This window comes from Mustela putorius, unplaced genomic scaffold, assembly GCF_011764305.1.
Source record: "Mustela putorius furo isolate JIRA1106 unplaced genomic scaffold, ASM1176430v1.1 tig00003858_pilon_pilon_pilon, whole genome shotgun sequence".
Lineage (NCBI taxonomy): Eukaryota > Metazoa > Chordata > Mammalia > Carnivora > Mustelidae > Mustela > Mustela putorius.
The window spans coordinates 6,190,121-6,204,670 of NW_025422010.1; the positions used below are offsets into that span (position 1 = coordinate 6,190,121).

Consider the following 14,550-nt stretch of genomic DNA (forward strand, 5'->3'; position numbering starts at 1 on the left):
CCTACCTGAGTAAAGGAGAACAGCTATATGATCACTTCCATAAATGCAGGGAAAACACTGAATACAGTTCAACACCCACCCATGATAAAAGATGTTTAGCCAACTAGAAATTAAAGAGAAGTATCTTAACTTGAAAAGGGTATCTATTGATCAGCAACACAAAGCAAATATTATGCCTAATGGTTAAACCTTAGTAGCAGTTGTTTCAAAATCGGGGAAAAATATATCTATATGACATTGAATAATCAATTTTAGCCAATGGGATTAGATAAGAAAAAGAAATAAGAAATTTAAAAAAATACAGGGAAGAGACAGAATTACAACTGTTTGGTAATACTGAGAAATCCACAGTCACTACAGAATATTAGAGTGCTCAGTAAGATTGCTGGATGAGAGAGAAGCATTAAAAAATCAGTAGCAACAATTATAGCATGTATGTGTATGTGTTTCTATTGTGTGTTTGTGGCAGATTGCATTTTCCAAAGTGGCAATACCAACATGGGTTGTGTTCCACATGTTCTTTGCACATGCAGTGTGACCCAGTGAGAGGAGGTCTGTGTTCCTTACTCTCTGCATCTTAGAAGGCCCAGTGGGTGAAAAGACAAACGAAAGTTACCTATTCTGGGGCTGGTGGCATACAAGAGGCCAGGAAATCCATAGTAGGAGCATTTGTCAAGAAGTGACTTGAGCTCTTGTTTTTTGGGAGGTTTTTGATCACTGCTTCAATCTCGCTACTAGATATGGATGAGGAAGATGTGGTTCATATACACTATGGAGTATTATGCCTCCACCAGAAAGGATGAATACCCAACTTTTGTATCAACATGGACAGGACTGGAAGAGATTATGCTGAGTGAAATAAGTCAAGCAGAGAGAGTCAGTGATCATATGGCTTCACTTATTTGTGGAGCATAACAAATAGCATGGAGGACAAGGGGAGACGGAGAGGAGAAGGGAGTTGAGGGAAATTGGAAGGGGAGATGAACCATGAGAGACTATAGACTCTGAAAAACAATCTGAGGGTTTTCAAGGGGCGGGGCGTGGGAGGTTGGGGGGGCCAGGTGGTGAGTATTAAGGAGGGCACGTATTGCATGGAGCACTGGGTGTGGTGCATAAACAATGAATTCTGTTACGCTGAAAAGAAATTTAAAAAAATAAAGAAGGATTAAAAAATTATAAAAAATACATAGGGTTTTCAATCAAAATTAATTATTTAGGAATACATTTATTAAACTAAACATCTATAAATAGAAAAAAAAGTGACTTGAGTAATTTATTGATGCTTACTTTATAAAATCATGTGGCCCCTCACTTTTAAAATGCTTTTTCTCACATGTGATAGTGTGAAAACAAATCAAATTAATTTTTGCTGTTGATGCACATTTTTGGGGGTGTTTCTGGTTTAGTCTGCATTCTCAGAATAATGTGTTCTCTTTGAGTTGGGGGGGGGCTGTTCATGTTGGATACACCAGATAGCTGAGTGCTTAGTACAGCTGTACCCTCATAGAATTTCTTCCCTAGTGGAACACAGAGAACTGTAAGGGTCCTAAAATGAGCCTCTGACCTAGTGGTGGTTGCTAAGCATTTATGGCTCTAGAAATAAAATTTGAGGATATTTCTGGACTCAAAGTAACAGTAATATGGCATGAAGGTGAAGAAATAGATGAAAGTTTTAAGATAGAAACTCCAAAATAGAAGTAGATATTATTGAAAGCTTAGTAAGAAATCAGAGTATGATGTGATTAGCCTTAGATACCTCCATTGCATTAGTTTGTGTTGCATAAAGTGTCTAATGTTGCTTGTAGGGGTTGAATCATTACGTGGCAATATATGAATACATCCAGAGCAGAGACATTGTGCCTGAAGGACCGTGTTCAGTCCTGAGGTCTGGCACTTACTGGCGTTATGACATTTGGCAGATTGTTTCACCTCTCGAAGCCTGTCATCCCTCACATATAAAACAGAGATGATAGTTTTTCCTGTTGGTGTTGTAGGAACTGAATGAGATAATGTAGACAGTGAGCTTTGTGTTGTACTTGGCATTTCATCAGTGCTTGATAAATGTTACTTTATACTGGAAAGTATCTGTTTTGCTCAATTTAAGAGGAATATTAAAATGTATTTTTGTTATTTTAAGGAAATTCGCAATGAGTCCCATGACTATCCTCATAGAGTGGCCAAGTTTCCAGAAAACAGAAATCGAAACAGATACAGAGATGTAAGCCCATGTAAGTACGTTGGGTTTGTGTGCATGTATATATTTGTGGGTTTGTTTTAGGAGGTACAGTACAATGAAAAAGAAGGTTTGGGATTAGGGTTGATAAGTACAGTGGTTTTCTTCATATTAACATCATACATATTCTTTAAAGAAAAATTTCAAGACAAAAAATAGTAGAAGGAAGGAAGATTGCCTATAATTATTGTATCCTTTAAACACAGCCACTGTTATTTCAGTGTATTTCTTACTTTTTTTCTTATGCATAATTCTTTTTTTTAAATTAATGGTAATCATATATATGTATATGTGTATTTGTATATGTAAATTTCTTATTATTCCATAACCTTTTAAATATTATTGAAAATATTTATCAGTGTAGTTTTCTTTCCCCCCCCACATTATAAAAGTAGTATATACTCTCTGTAGAAAACTTTTAAAACAGAAATGTGTAAAAGAGAAAAACCTCATGATTTAAAAACAAATTTAAAACTTCTGGGTTTATATTTTTTTTTGTATTTTTTCTGAATAAACACATATATACATTCTTTTATTTATTCAAATATTTAATTTATTTGAGAGAGAGCACAAGTGCGCATGCAAAGGGGAGGAGCATAGGGAGAAGGAGAGAATCTCATGCAGGCTCCATGCTGAACACTGAGCCTGACTTGCAGCTCTGTCTCTCAGTCCTAAGATCATGACCTGTGCTGAAACCAGGAGTCACCCAACCAAGAGTCAGATGCTTAACTGACTGAGTCCCCAGACACCCCTATATACATTCTTTTAAATTTAAAATTAGAAGCCCTCGCATATTAATTGTAGCTCTTTTCCCACCTCACAATACACTGTAAGCATTCTCCTATCATAAGTCTTTCAGTGGCTTTGGTAGCATCTTTAATATGCCATTCTTTTATGTACCAGTTCCCTTGGGCCGAACATTTGGATTCTGATGTACATACTTGTGCATGTACACAATTCTGTGAATAGGTGTCACACCACAGCTTTAAAAATGTATTTAGCCTGAGGTGATTTTAACTTTTGTTCTGATTGATACCATTTGTTCAAATACTAAATTACTACTTATTATTCTATAATGTTATTCCATATTAGGTTTTAGTGGGCATGGTTCTTTTCTTTAGGGCTGCTTGTTAGTAGGGATGTAAAAAAAAAAAATACTGAGTTCATCACATTTTGTTTCCTACTTGTTTGTGATTCTTTCCGCTAGTTGGCAAGGGTAGGGTGCTAGTGTGCTGAGACCTCCCGTGTAGGCTGAATAATCTCACTCTACTCAAGGCTACAGATTGTATATCCTTATATACGTTGTCTTCCTTGTTAGGACCGTATGGATATTCTACTGAATATGTACTGGGTCGGGCGGGGCGCCTGGGTGGCTCAGTGGGTTGAGCCCTGTCTTTGGCCCAGGTCATGATCTCAGGGTCCTGGGATGGAGCCCTGCATCGGGTACTCTGCTCAGCAGGGAGCCTGCTTTCCCCTCTCTCTGCCTGCCTCTCAGCCTACTTGTGATCTCTCTCTCTCTCTCTCTGTCAAATAAATAAATAAAATCTTTAAAAAAAAAAAAAAGGAAAAGAAAATGTACTGGGGTAAAGGTCCATACTTTCTTTCTTAAAGGAACAGAACATTCTTCTTTCCGTTGATCAAGTACATTTCCATGAAAAAGTGTATTGTCTAATTTTGGACAAATCAAATGAGAAGTAATCTCTTAAAAATATTTCATGTTTATTATAAATTACTTTCTAAATATTACGTTTCTCTTACATGTTTTCCTTATGAGTTAGTAGCGTTTGTAGAGATAAGTCGCCCCCAGAGAGTGGTTTTTTGTTCTTCTTTACTTGCAGTGCACTTGAAGATAGACAAACTTCTGAAACCTGGCTCACCATGGCAACAATTCTGGTGTTGGTGTGTGTGCAGGGAATGGGGGCGTGGGCAATGGTTCTAACATTTAGGTGCCCCTTCACCCTCTCCAAATTTCTTTTGAGTATCATTGAGCTAGAACACTAATCTTTAGTGTTTACCCTGAGTTTTGAAGACAGTGTGTCCCAGTTGTACACCTTGCTTTGTTGCCTCTAATTAAAAAAAAAAAAAACAACCAAAAAACAACAACCCAAGCTTCTTTTGACAACTGTAGATAGGGATGCAGTTGTGAGAAGTAGCACTCAGAGATCCTGCATACCCTTCCTCTGGTTCTCCCCAGTGCTAACATCTTGGCATAACTGCCACCAGGAAGTGGACATGGATGCTATCCATCCAGATCTCCCCAGTGTCACCTGCCCTCATTTGTGGCTGTGTTTGGTTCTGCTCAGCTCTGTTACATGGTAGAGTGTAGGGTCTCCACCACAGTCTGGGTACAGACCTGGGGAAGAGCGCCACCTCAAGATCCCTCTTGAGGGCCCCAGCCAGCCTGCTCCCTTCCTCCCCTATGCCAAGCCCCGATTTGTCTTTGAATTTTACATAAATCTGTTGTGATAGCAGTCTTTGGATGTGATAAAGTATGTTTGAATCCCCTCAGTAGTTTGATCAAATTGCTCTAAATGGAGGAATTGTTAAAAATTGGAACTGAGACACTTAAAAGTAAGACAATTTGTGGCTTAAATTCTTCTCAAATATACAAGTCAATGGAACTTGTGATTTGTCTCACACGTTAGACTCATGTACCCAGCTGCCTGTCGGACATGTCAGGTTGAAGGCTGCCAGAAGAGCTCGATTTGCTGTGTATTTACTAACCCCACCTCCATCCTCACTAGCTTGGGCTCGCTCTTCTGTATGTCTTCTCAGGAAGAAGGCCATTCACCTAGCATAGGTACCGTTTTAGGAGAAGTCGTTTCTTCCTCAGAGGAGATGTGGCCCTTGCCCCCTGCTGTCTCTTCCACTGCTGCTGTTTTTGGTGTGCCCCGGAGCTGCACTCGCCTGTGAGCCTGCCACTCAGCGAACCTTCTCCTTGCATTTTCTCCCCGCTGAAGCCTGGCTCTCCCCGAGTAAAGTACCTTTCTGTCTCTCCCAGGTAGAAGCTACTTGTCCTTGCTTCCCCTGTAACCTGAGTTTCCTAACTGAGCCCTAACTCTCCAGCCTGCAAGTTAAAGCGATCCGCTCTGAGGCTGTGCCATCCAGGTACTGATCACCGCCCTTGTACCTGTCCTCACCTGACTTCACAGTCCCTGCGCCGCAGTCTCCTCTCTCAGCTTAGAATGCTCAGGACCCATACTGTATCTTCCTCTTCGCCCTCTTCTCTCAGTACCTCTTTCTTTGTGCCTGGATGGGATTGTGGCTCTGGGAAGGAACCACGTGATGGCGGAGCCGCACAGTTCTGGACCTTTTCAGCTCTCAACCCCGAAATCTTAAATGCTGCTACCTTGAGGGCTACTTTCTGTCTTCCCAGCCCTTTGACTTCATCAGAATCTTCAGTTTGTTGACTTTTTTATTTATTATAGTACCTTACTTCCTTCCCCACCCTACTAAGTCATTATTATAAGTTATTATATTATAAGTTATTATTACTTAATAACTTTCTTGCTATTCTGATATGTTAGAAGGATCATCTCTGTGGCTCTTTAATTTTTCCTACCCTGTGAACCTAAGGTCAGATAGTCGTTCAGTTTCTGTAAACTCTGGGCTCATGTGTATGCCTTGGGTAGGCTCAGGCACTGACTGGGGCTGGGCTGCCCTGTTCTCTTCCTCCGTGCCCCCGGTCAGTCCCACTGCCCCTCAGCTCTGACTTGTCCCAAAGGAAACCAGCTCTCAACACACCCCCACACCCACCACTCGCAGAATATGATCTGCCTTCAGTTCTGTAGAGAAACAGTTTAAAAATCCAGAAATAACTCTTCAACTTCATATTCTACCACCTGGAAACTTATTTCTCTCTGCACTCCTCTTTTCCTGAAGTCCCAGGAAATAAAGCCTTCCCTCTCCTGTCCTAGGGTTGTATCCTGATGCCTCATTCCTCCTCTGGGACCTCATTTTACTCCTATTTTCAACCTCTTTCCCGTAGTTCCTTTCCCATATTATGTAAATGTGCTTCAGCCTCTTCTCATCTCAACCCTCCTACTATACCTCAGCTCCACTTACTCTGTCACCTATGCGGACATGAGTACATGCACACATTTGCATACAGAGTCTCAAAAAAAAAAAAAAACCCACCATATTATTTGTCTCCATCCTTGTCACTTGTGCATGTACATTCTTTAGCCCATGATTCTACCCCAGCCTCCCCTCTGAAACTTCTATTCTAACGTACTGTTCTCAAGCTTTCTAGTTTTCACATGCAATGAGGGACTTTCCATTGGTTTCTTTTCTTACCCCTATGACTTTTGACATTGTTGATTCTGCCTTCCTTCCCTAACACCATATTTTTTCTATTTTGCTATTATTTCTCTGGCTAATCAGGCATTTTCAGAGCTTCTCTTCATCAGTCGACTGTCTTCCTCTCCTTCTCACTTGGACACTTCTATGAATGGTCTCATCTTCTGTAGGTTTGGTTACCATGTACTTATCACCCTAAATCTCATCTGTAGCCTAGGTCTTTCTTAGCTATAGACCCATTTTTGCAAGGCACTCATCTCTGTGTGGATGTCCTCTAGCTGCCTCAGACTCAGTATGTCTAGATACTGATGTAACATTCCTCCCCATTGGTCCCAACCCTGAGAGCTGCTTTTTCTGCTCTAGTCCCCATATCATAAATGGTACTATTATTGACACATATGCTGCAGCTAGAAACTCAAACCCTTCTCTGATTCAGCTCTCATATCTACTTGATAATTAAGTAATTACAATTCAATTTCCATAATGTGTTTCATTTTTTAAATTAAATTTAATTGTTGAGAGAGAGAGAGAGAGAACAGGAATGTGCACTGGGCTAGGGGGATGGGTGCAGGGAACAGAGGGAGAGGGAGAGAGAATCCCAGGCAGGCTCCATGCCCAGCACGGAGTCCAACACAGGACCCTATTTCACACCCCTCAGATCATGACCTGAGCCAAAATCAAGAGTCAAGTGCTAAGCCACTGAGCCACCCAGGTCCCCCCACATTGTGTTTTAAATCTCTTCTTCGCTGTTTGTGCTGGCTTGGTTCAGGCCCTCACTCTTCCTCTTCTGAATTATTTTAATAACCTCTTAACTTGTCTCCTTGTCTCTGTTCTTTCCCCATTTCAGTCCATTCTCCATGTGGTATCCAGGGTAATCTTTGTAAAATGCACTTCTGTTTTCCACTCTCCAGTAGTGTTCCATGAGTTTTATGAGAAATTGCCTTTGTAGCATTATCTTACAAGAACTTTTGGAGACCAAACCTTCATATACCTCTAGATTTTTCTAGCCATTTTCTCACAAATAATAATAATTGTTATTGTTATTAAAGATTTTACTTATTTGTCAGAGAGAGAAAGTGGGCACAAGCTGGAGGAGTGGCAGGCAGAAAGAGTAGCAGGCTCCCTGATGAGCAAGGAGCCCAATGTTGGACTCATCCCAGGACCCTGGGATCATGGCCTGAGCCAAAGGCAGACACTTAACCAAATGAGTGACCCACACGCCCTACTTACAAATTACTGATTTTGGTCAAACTGAAACACTGAGAGTTCTCCCAATGTGACCAGCTTCTAAGATTTTTTTTAGGTTTTATTTTTAAGTAATCCCTACACCCAGTATGGGGCTTGATTGAACTCACAACCAGGAGATCAAGTATCACATGCTCCACCAACTGAGGCAGCTAGGCAACACCCAGTGTGACCATTACTGATAACTCTGTGTCTTTGAATATATCATTCCCTTTTTGGAACATCTTCCCCTTTCTGACCCACATTAGTCAAAAACCTCTTCCAAATATCTTCACCACCACTTCGCCTTGGGTGTTATTCTCACACAGTGGAGGAGGTCATAGAGGTGACGACTCATTAAATATAGATGGGCCCAGGAATGCGTGTTTTATTTAAATCACTCCCTGGTGGGTGCCTGGGTGGTTCAGTGGTTAAAGCCTCTGCCTTCGGCTCAGGTCATGATCTCAGGGTTCTGGGATCGAGGCCCGCATCGGGCTCTCTGCTCTGCGGAGAGCCTGCTTCCTCCTCTCTCTGCCTGCCTCTTTGCCTACTTGTGATCTCTGTCTGTCAAATAAATAAATAAAATCTTAAAAAAAATAAAACACTTCCTGGATTATGCAAATATATATTTCCTTACTGTCGGTCATTATAAAATTTAAAATGTATTTCCATACATAATACTCTACAGTTGGTTTGGTTCAGAAAACATGTATTGAAAACCTGACTGACTCTATGCTATGCATTGTGAATACCACGAATACCACAAATATATGTACCCTGCCCTTGATAATTCACAGTATAGTGAGGGAGCTGCAGACCTGTTGTGCTGTATGTATCATGAGTTAGGACCGTGTATGTTGGTGGAGCTGTGCCTAAGGAGTTAGGAATAGCTTCTGAGAGGAAACCTGGAAACCAGTGAGGTAAATGGGAACGGAACATAAATTACTTCCTTATGAGTCCCAGATTTTTTCTAGATTTTGATTCAGTAGGTCTGGAAATCTGTGTTTTGTGTTTTTTTAAAGATTTTATTTATTTATTTGACAGAGAGAGATCACAAGTAGGCAGAGAGGCAGGCAGAGAGAGAGGAAGGGAAGCAGGTTCCCTGCTGAGCAGAGAGCCCGATGCGGGACTCCATCCCAGGACCCTGAGATCATGACCTGAGCCGAAGGCAGCGGCTTAACCCACTGAGCCACCCAGGCGCCCGGGAAATCTGTGTTTTTAAACAGTCCCCTTACATCATTCTCTCTCAAATAAATAAATGAATAAAATCTTTTTTAAAAAATAGAAAGTTACTAGGTGAGGGGAAAGTAAGGAAAACTTCCAAACCTCCTTTGCTTCCCCACCTCCTAAAACAAACAAACACCTCAGCAAATGGTATAGCTGCTCCAAGTGCAAATGCCAGTATTAGCCCTGAGATTTTGATAATAAATATATTTGTGTAACAATAAAATAACCTCAAGATATATTAAGCAAAAGTGAATAGAATTACAGGAAGAAATAGATAATTCCATGTTAATGGCCTTTTAATAAGACAGAATATTAGTAAAGAAATAAAAGGTTTAACCACACAGTTAAGCTTAATTTAATAAGAACAATATAGAGAGTCCAACAATTAGAGAATACATTTTCTTCTTGGACTTTGGACTATTTATAAAAAATGGAACACCGACTTGGCTGTAAAGTAAATCTTAATAGTTTAAGAATTGCTGTCTTACGGGCCATGTTCTTTGACCAGAAAGCAATTAAATTATAGATTATTAATAAAAAGATAAAAAGTCACATAAATTTGGAGATTTAAAGATTTCTAAGTAATTTATGGGTCAAGAAGAAATCGTAAAGGAAATTTTAAAATGCTTAAAAGTGACAATATGTAAAATACTACTGATCAGAACTTTAATAAAGCAGGAAAAACAGTAATGCAAAGAAAATAAGTTGTCTTGGGGCACCTGGGTGGCTCAAGTCAGTTAATGTTTGACTCTTGATTCTGATCAGGTCATGATCTCAGGGTCCTGGGTTTGAGCCCCAGGTCAGGCTGTGTGCTCAGCGGGGAGTTTGTTTCAGGATTCTCTCTCCCTCTGCTCTCCCTCCACTCATTCGCACACTCCCTTTCTAAAATAAATAAATCTTAAAAGGAAATATGTTGTCTTAAATGTATTAAAACAGAATGATAAAAATTAATGTGCTAAGAATAGGTCCCGGTTCTTTCTGTGAGCTTTTGCAGGTTTGGCTATCAAAGTTCTGTAAAGTTTAATAAGAATAAAAGTTACAGGCATATCTCTCTCATGAATATAGATGTAAAGATTAGCAGACTGGATACAGCAGTCTGTAAGTTTATTTTAGGAATATAAGGGTGGCTTAACATAAAATCTTTTTTTTTTTTTTTTAACATAAGAGAATCTTAAAAATGTTGGTTCACCACAGTAACGTGGTAAAGGAGAAGAAGTCATGAATATTTCAGTAGAGGCAGAAAGATTATTTAAAGTCAGTGCTTGTTCGTTATTAAAAACAAAACACAGGGGCGCCTGGTTGGCTCGGTGGGTTAAACCTCTGCCTTCAGCTCAGGTCATGATCTCAGGATCCTGGGATTGAGCCCCACATTGGGCTCTCTGCTCAGCAGGGAGCCTGCTTTCCCCACCCTTTCTCTTTGCCTGCCTTTCTGCCTACTTGTGATCTCTCTCTACTTGTGTCAAATAAATAAATAAAATCTTAAAAAAAAAAAACACATAGCAAATTAGAAAGAGAGGGGAACTTCTGTAACCTAATATAAACTCTCTAAGAGACGCCTATAATAACACAAGTCTGAATGATAACATGGGAGAAACCTTTTCTTTTTCTGTCTTTTTCTTTTCTTTTTTATTTAACAAAAATGAAGAACAAGATAAGGGTGCCCACTGTTACCGCTTCTTCTTAATATGCTTTAGGTCCTAGCCACTTCAGGAAGAAGAGTAAGAAATAAAAAGCATACAGATTAGAATTAAAAAGAAACAAAGCTTGCTGTTTTATCTGATGCTGTGTACCAAACCTCCCCAAAACAGTGGCTTAAAACAACAGCAGTCATTTATCGTCTTTATAGATTCTGGGGGTTAGTTGGACTCAGGAGATTTTTGCTCAGGGTCTTCCTGCAGTTGTAGTTCAGATGGTAGCTAGGGCTCGAGTCACTTTGAGGCCTTCATCACTAATTTGTGGGCTGTCAGCTGGAACACCTACATGGACCATGACTGTGACCTAGACTTCCGTGCAGATAGAAGCTGGGTTTCAGGAGTGAGCGTTCTGAGAGAGCCAGCTGAAAACTGCATTGCCTTGTACCACCCAGACTTAGAAGTCTTCTCACTTCCATCATATTCTTTTCATTAGTGGCCGTCCAGGTTCTAGGGAAGAGGACTAATGCTCCACTGGTAGATGGAAGAATTACCAAGAATTGTGGACATGTTTTAAAACCATCATAATTATAGATGATACTGTTTATTTCATAATCCAGAAAATGTGCGAGCAAGTCAAAGAATTATGAAGAAACACTGTAGTAGTCTCAGAATTATAAGACCGCAGATCTTTGAATTATTAGAACAGACCTTTATACATGACAGGAATCTACTTGTCATCTTAGTGCAGATTTAGATAAACGTTATGTATAGTAGTAATCAGAGAAAATATAGATAGGACTTAAATTTTATGGTAACTCTTATGTAAATATTTGCTAACATTCTTCCTTATTCCATCTGAAGTTTAAAAATGAAGACCAAGTGCATTTCACATTCTCAAATCCATTCTAATATCAGTTTTTTTACTAAAAGTTTTTCTTGTTATTTGTTAAGACTTTGAAATTTGTGGTGGCTTTTTTTCTTCTGATGTATTTCTACTCAACTATTTATGTATATTAAAATAGATATTATCTTTTATAAACTACTTTCCATTTATTTTCTTACATGTTTCAGTTAGGGCATTATTGATATTTTAAAAAATTATATCTCATTTCTGTTATCTCTAATAGTAAGATAGTAAAGGTGGTATTAAAGACATCATTAAGCCTCCCCTCTCTCCTCTGAATAATTCAGTCTAAGAGCGCTTGGGGTTGGGGACCAGCAGGTGGAAGACATGTAAATAAGGGGGAAAGCATGCTTGGTGGGGGTGGGGGGGCGTGTTTGAAGAACGAAGGAAAGGTGGAGTGAACCCTGTGAGGTTAGATTAGAATTAGTGAATCAGCGTATGAACTCATGATTTTCAGTGAATATGGATATACAGATACCTAGAAATGTAGATGTGTGTGTGCATGCTTATATTTCCTAACCCTGGCCACTGGAAAATCTTGGGAACAATGATACCCTCTTGGCGTTGGGCTTGCCTAGCTTTTGGTATCTAAATTTCATTCTCCACTAAGAGGAAAAGGGCTCCTTGAAGAAATGTCTGACTCTAGGGCTAGGGCAGGGAAAGTATAAGAGTAGCCTGGAATGTTTCTTGTAGTCCCAGAAGGTAAGGATGTTCAAGAAATGATGAAGCTATGTCAAAAGGACACAGAAACCATCTTGAAGCCCATGGGCCAAATCTGGGGGTGATTTGAGCATTTGAAAGAAACAATAATTATAACCATGGTGGGTTTACACTCTTACAAAGAAATATGAATTAATAAATGAGGAGAAGGGGGGGCGCCTGGGTGGCTCAGTGGGTTAAGCCTCTGCCTTCGGCTCAGATCATGATTTCAGGTCCTGGTATCGAGCCCCACATCGGACTCTGTCCTCAGAAGGGAACACGCTTCTCCCTCTCTCTCTGCCTGCCTCTCTGCCTATTTGTGATCTCTCTCTGTCAAATAAATAAAATCTTAAAAAAAAATAAATGGGGAGAAAGGAAGGATCTGCCTTAGTGTAGGATGGCAAGTAGTAAATGCTGAAATAGATGGTAAACCTGGTGGGTGAAACTTTAATGAGGAACAAACAATTTACATAATCTTAAAGCCTTCCTATAAAATACCGATTAATGTAAGAGGGGAGTATTAACTGTGCAGAGAAGTTTGGCAGACACAACCTTGAACAAGTAATCATGACCAATAAGGGGACACATCACATTGAAATCCTGAACTGCCCTACAGAGTGCAGTGAGTACAGAACGCTCCCTCTGCCCCTCTCCCAGTGCCTACATGCTCGAGTTTTCATGTGCATGCTCTCTCTCAGTAAATCTCTAAAAAAAAGTGAAATGTGATCCTGTATTGGATCCTTTTTTAACAAAGGTTTTATATCACAGTTGGTGAAACTTGAATGGGGTTTGAGTTAGTAAAGTATCACTACTAATTTTATGATTTTTTAAAAGATTTTACTTATCTGCCAGAGAGAGCATGCACACAAGCAGGGGGAGAAGCAGACTCACCACTGAGCAAGGAGCCCCATGCAGGACTTGATCCCAGGATCATAACCCGAAGGCAGATGCTTAACCAGCCGAGCCACCCAGGCGTCTCTAATTTTATGATTTGGATGGCTCTACTGTGGTTAACTTGAAGTCCACAATTAGGAAATGGGCAAACGATTATGAACACAGATGGCAGATAAGTACATAAGCATATGAAAAACATCATTAACTGTTAGGGAATTATCATTAACTGTTAGGGAAACATGATTAAACCATTAGGGAAATGAAAATTAAAACCATGTTGGTGAGGGATTGCTACATACCCACTTGAACAGCTGAAATAATGAGGCCACAATATTCCAAGAATACAGAAACTGGATCTCCTGTAAGGCTAGTGAGAAACTCTATGGCCACTTTGGAAAATTGTTTGTCAGTTTCTTGAAAAGCTAAACATACCTTATATAACCCAGCCATTGCCCTCCTGGGCATTTATCCCAGAGAATTGCAACCTTCTGTCCATACAGAAATGCATTCATGAAATGTGCATAGCAGCTTTCCTTGTAATAGCTCCAAACTGGAAACAGCCCAAATGTCCATCAGTGAGTGAAGTGGTTAGCAGACGAGTGTGTTCATACCATGGCATCCTACTCCGCAATAAGAACAAATGAGCTATTGATAACATGCAACAAGTCAGGTGGGTCTCAGAGGACTCATGCTGAGTCAAAAAATCCAGTCTCAAAGGTTACATACTGTATGATTCCATTTTTACAGGATTCTTGAAATGATAAGATTATAGAGATGGAAAACAGATTAATGGGTTAGGGACAGGGTTGGTGGAGAGTGTGACTCTACAGGGGTTGCACGGAGGATCTTTGTGATAATGGAACAGGACTATGTCTTGGTGGTGGTGGTGATTACACAACCTCCACATGTGATCGAATGGCCTAGAACTGTACACACCCACACAGATGGGTACCTGTAAAACAGGAAATTGGAGTATAGTCTGGGTTATCCCAGTGTCATTCCAGGTTTCTGAATTTGGTGCTTCTTGAATGGGGTGCTTGGTGAGGGTACTGTGACAGGCAGCTGGAGGACATGGTGAACATGACCTGGTCCCGGGCTATAGAGCGTGTCACTCTAACAGAAGGCTGCAGGTGGCTGCGAGTGTGGGCGTTGCTGCTGCTGCCCCATGGCCCAAGTGGGTCAATATCTTGCCATATCAGTAGCCTTCTAACAGAGGGTCCCCACTGTAGCCACAGCTGGTCACTTGGGCAGCTCTGCTGTAGACTGCTTAACCCAGGGGACTGGAGGACAGAGCAGAAGTGCGTAGGGAAGGCACTGGAGTAATGTCTTGGAGAAACATGGCACATCTTTCAGGACCATTGCTTATACTCAGAAGGTGGGGAAGGGAGGTGTGGTTGCTTATATGTTAAAAGTACAGATGCATGATGAAGTAGAAT

At 40.4% G+C, this 14,550-nt stretch overlaps 1 protein-coding gene across 4 annotated transcripts in view; it reads left to right on the top strand.

Moving 5' to 3' along the window:
- The window catches only part of PTPN2 (protein tyrosine phosphatase non-receptor type 2), an 86,809-nt gene that overhangs the window by 19,729 nt on the left and 52,530 nt on the right, over nt 1–14,550 (top strand). For all 4 annotated transcript variants that reach the window (XM_004742672.3, XM_004742673.3, XM_004742670.3 and 1 more), the window contains exon 2: nt 2,138–2,228. In XM_004742672.3, coding sequence (XP_004742729.1) covers nt 2,138–2,228 — 91 coding nt within the window. The remainder of the gene's footprint in view (nt 1–2,137; nt 2,229–14,550) is intronic.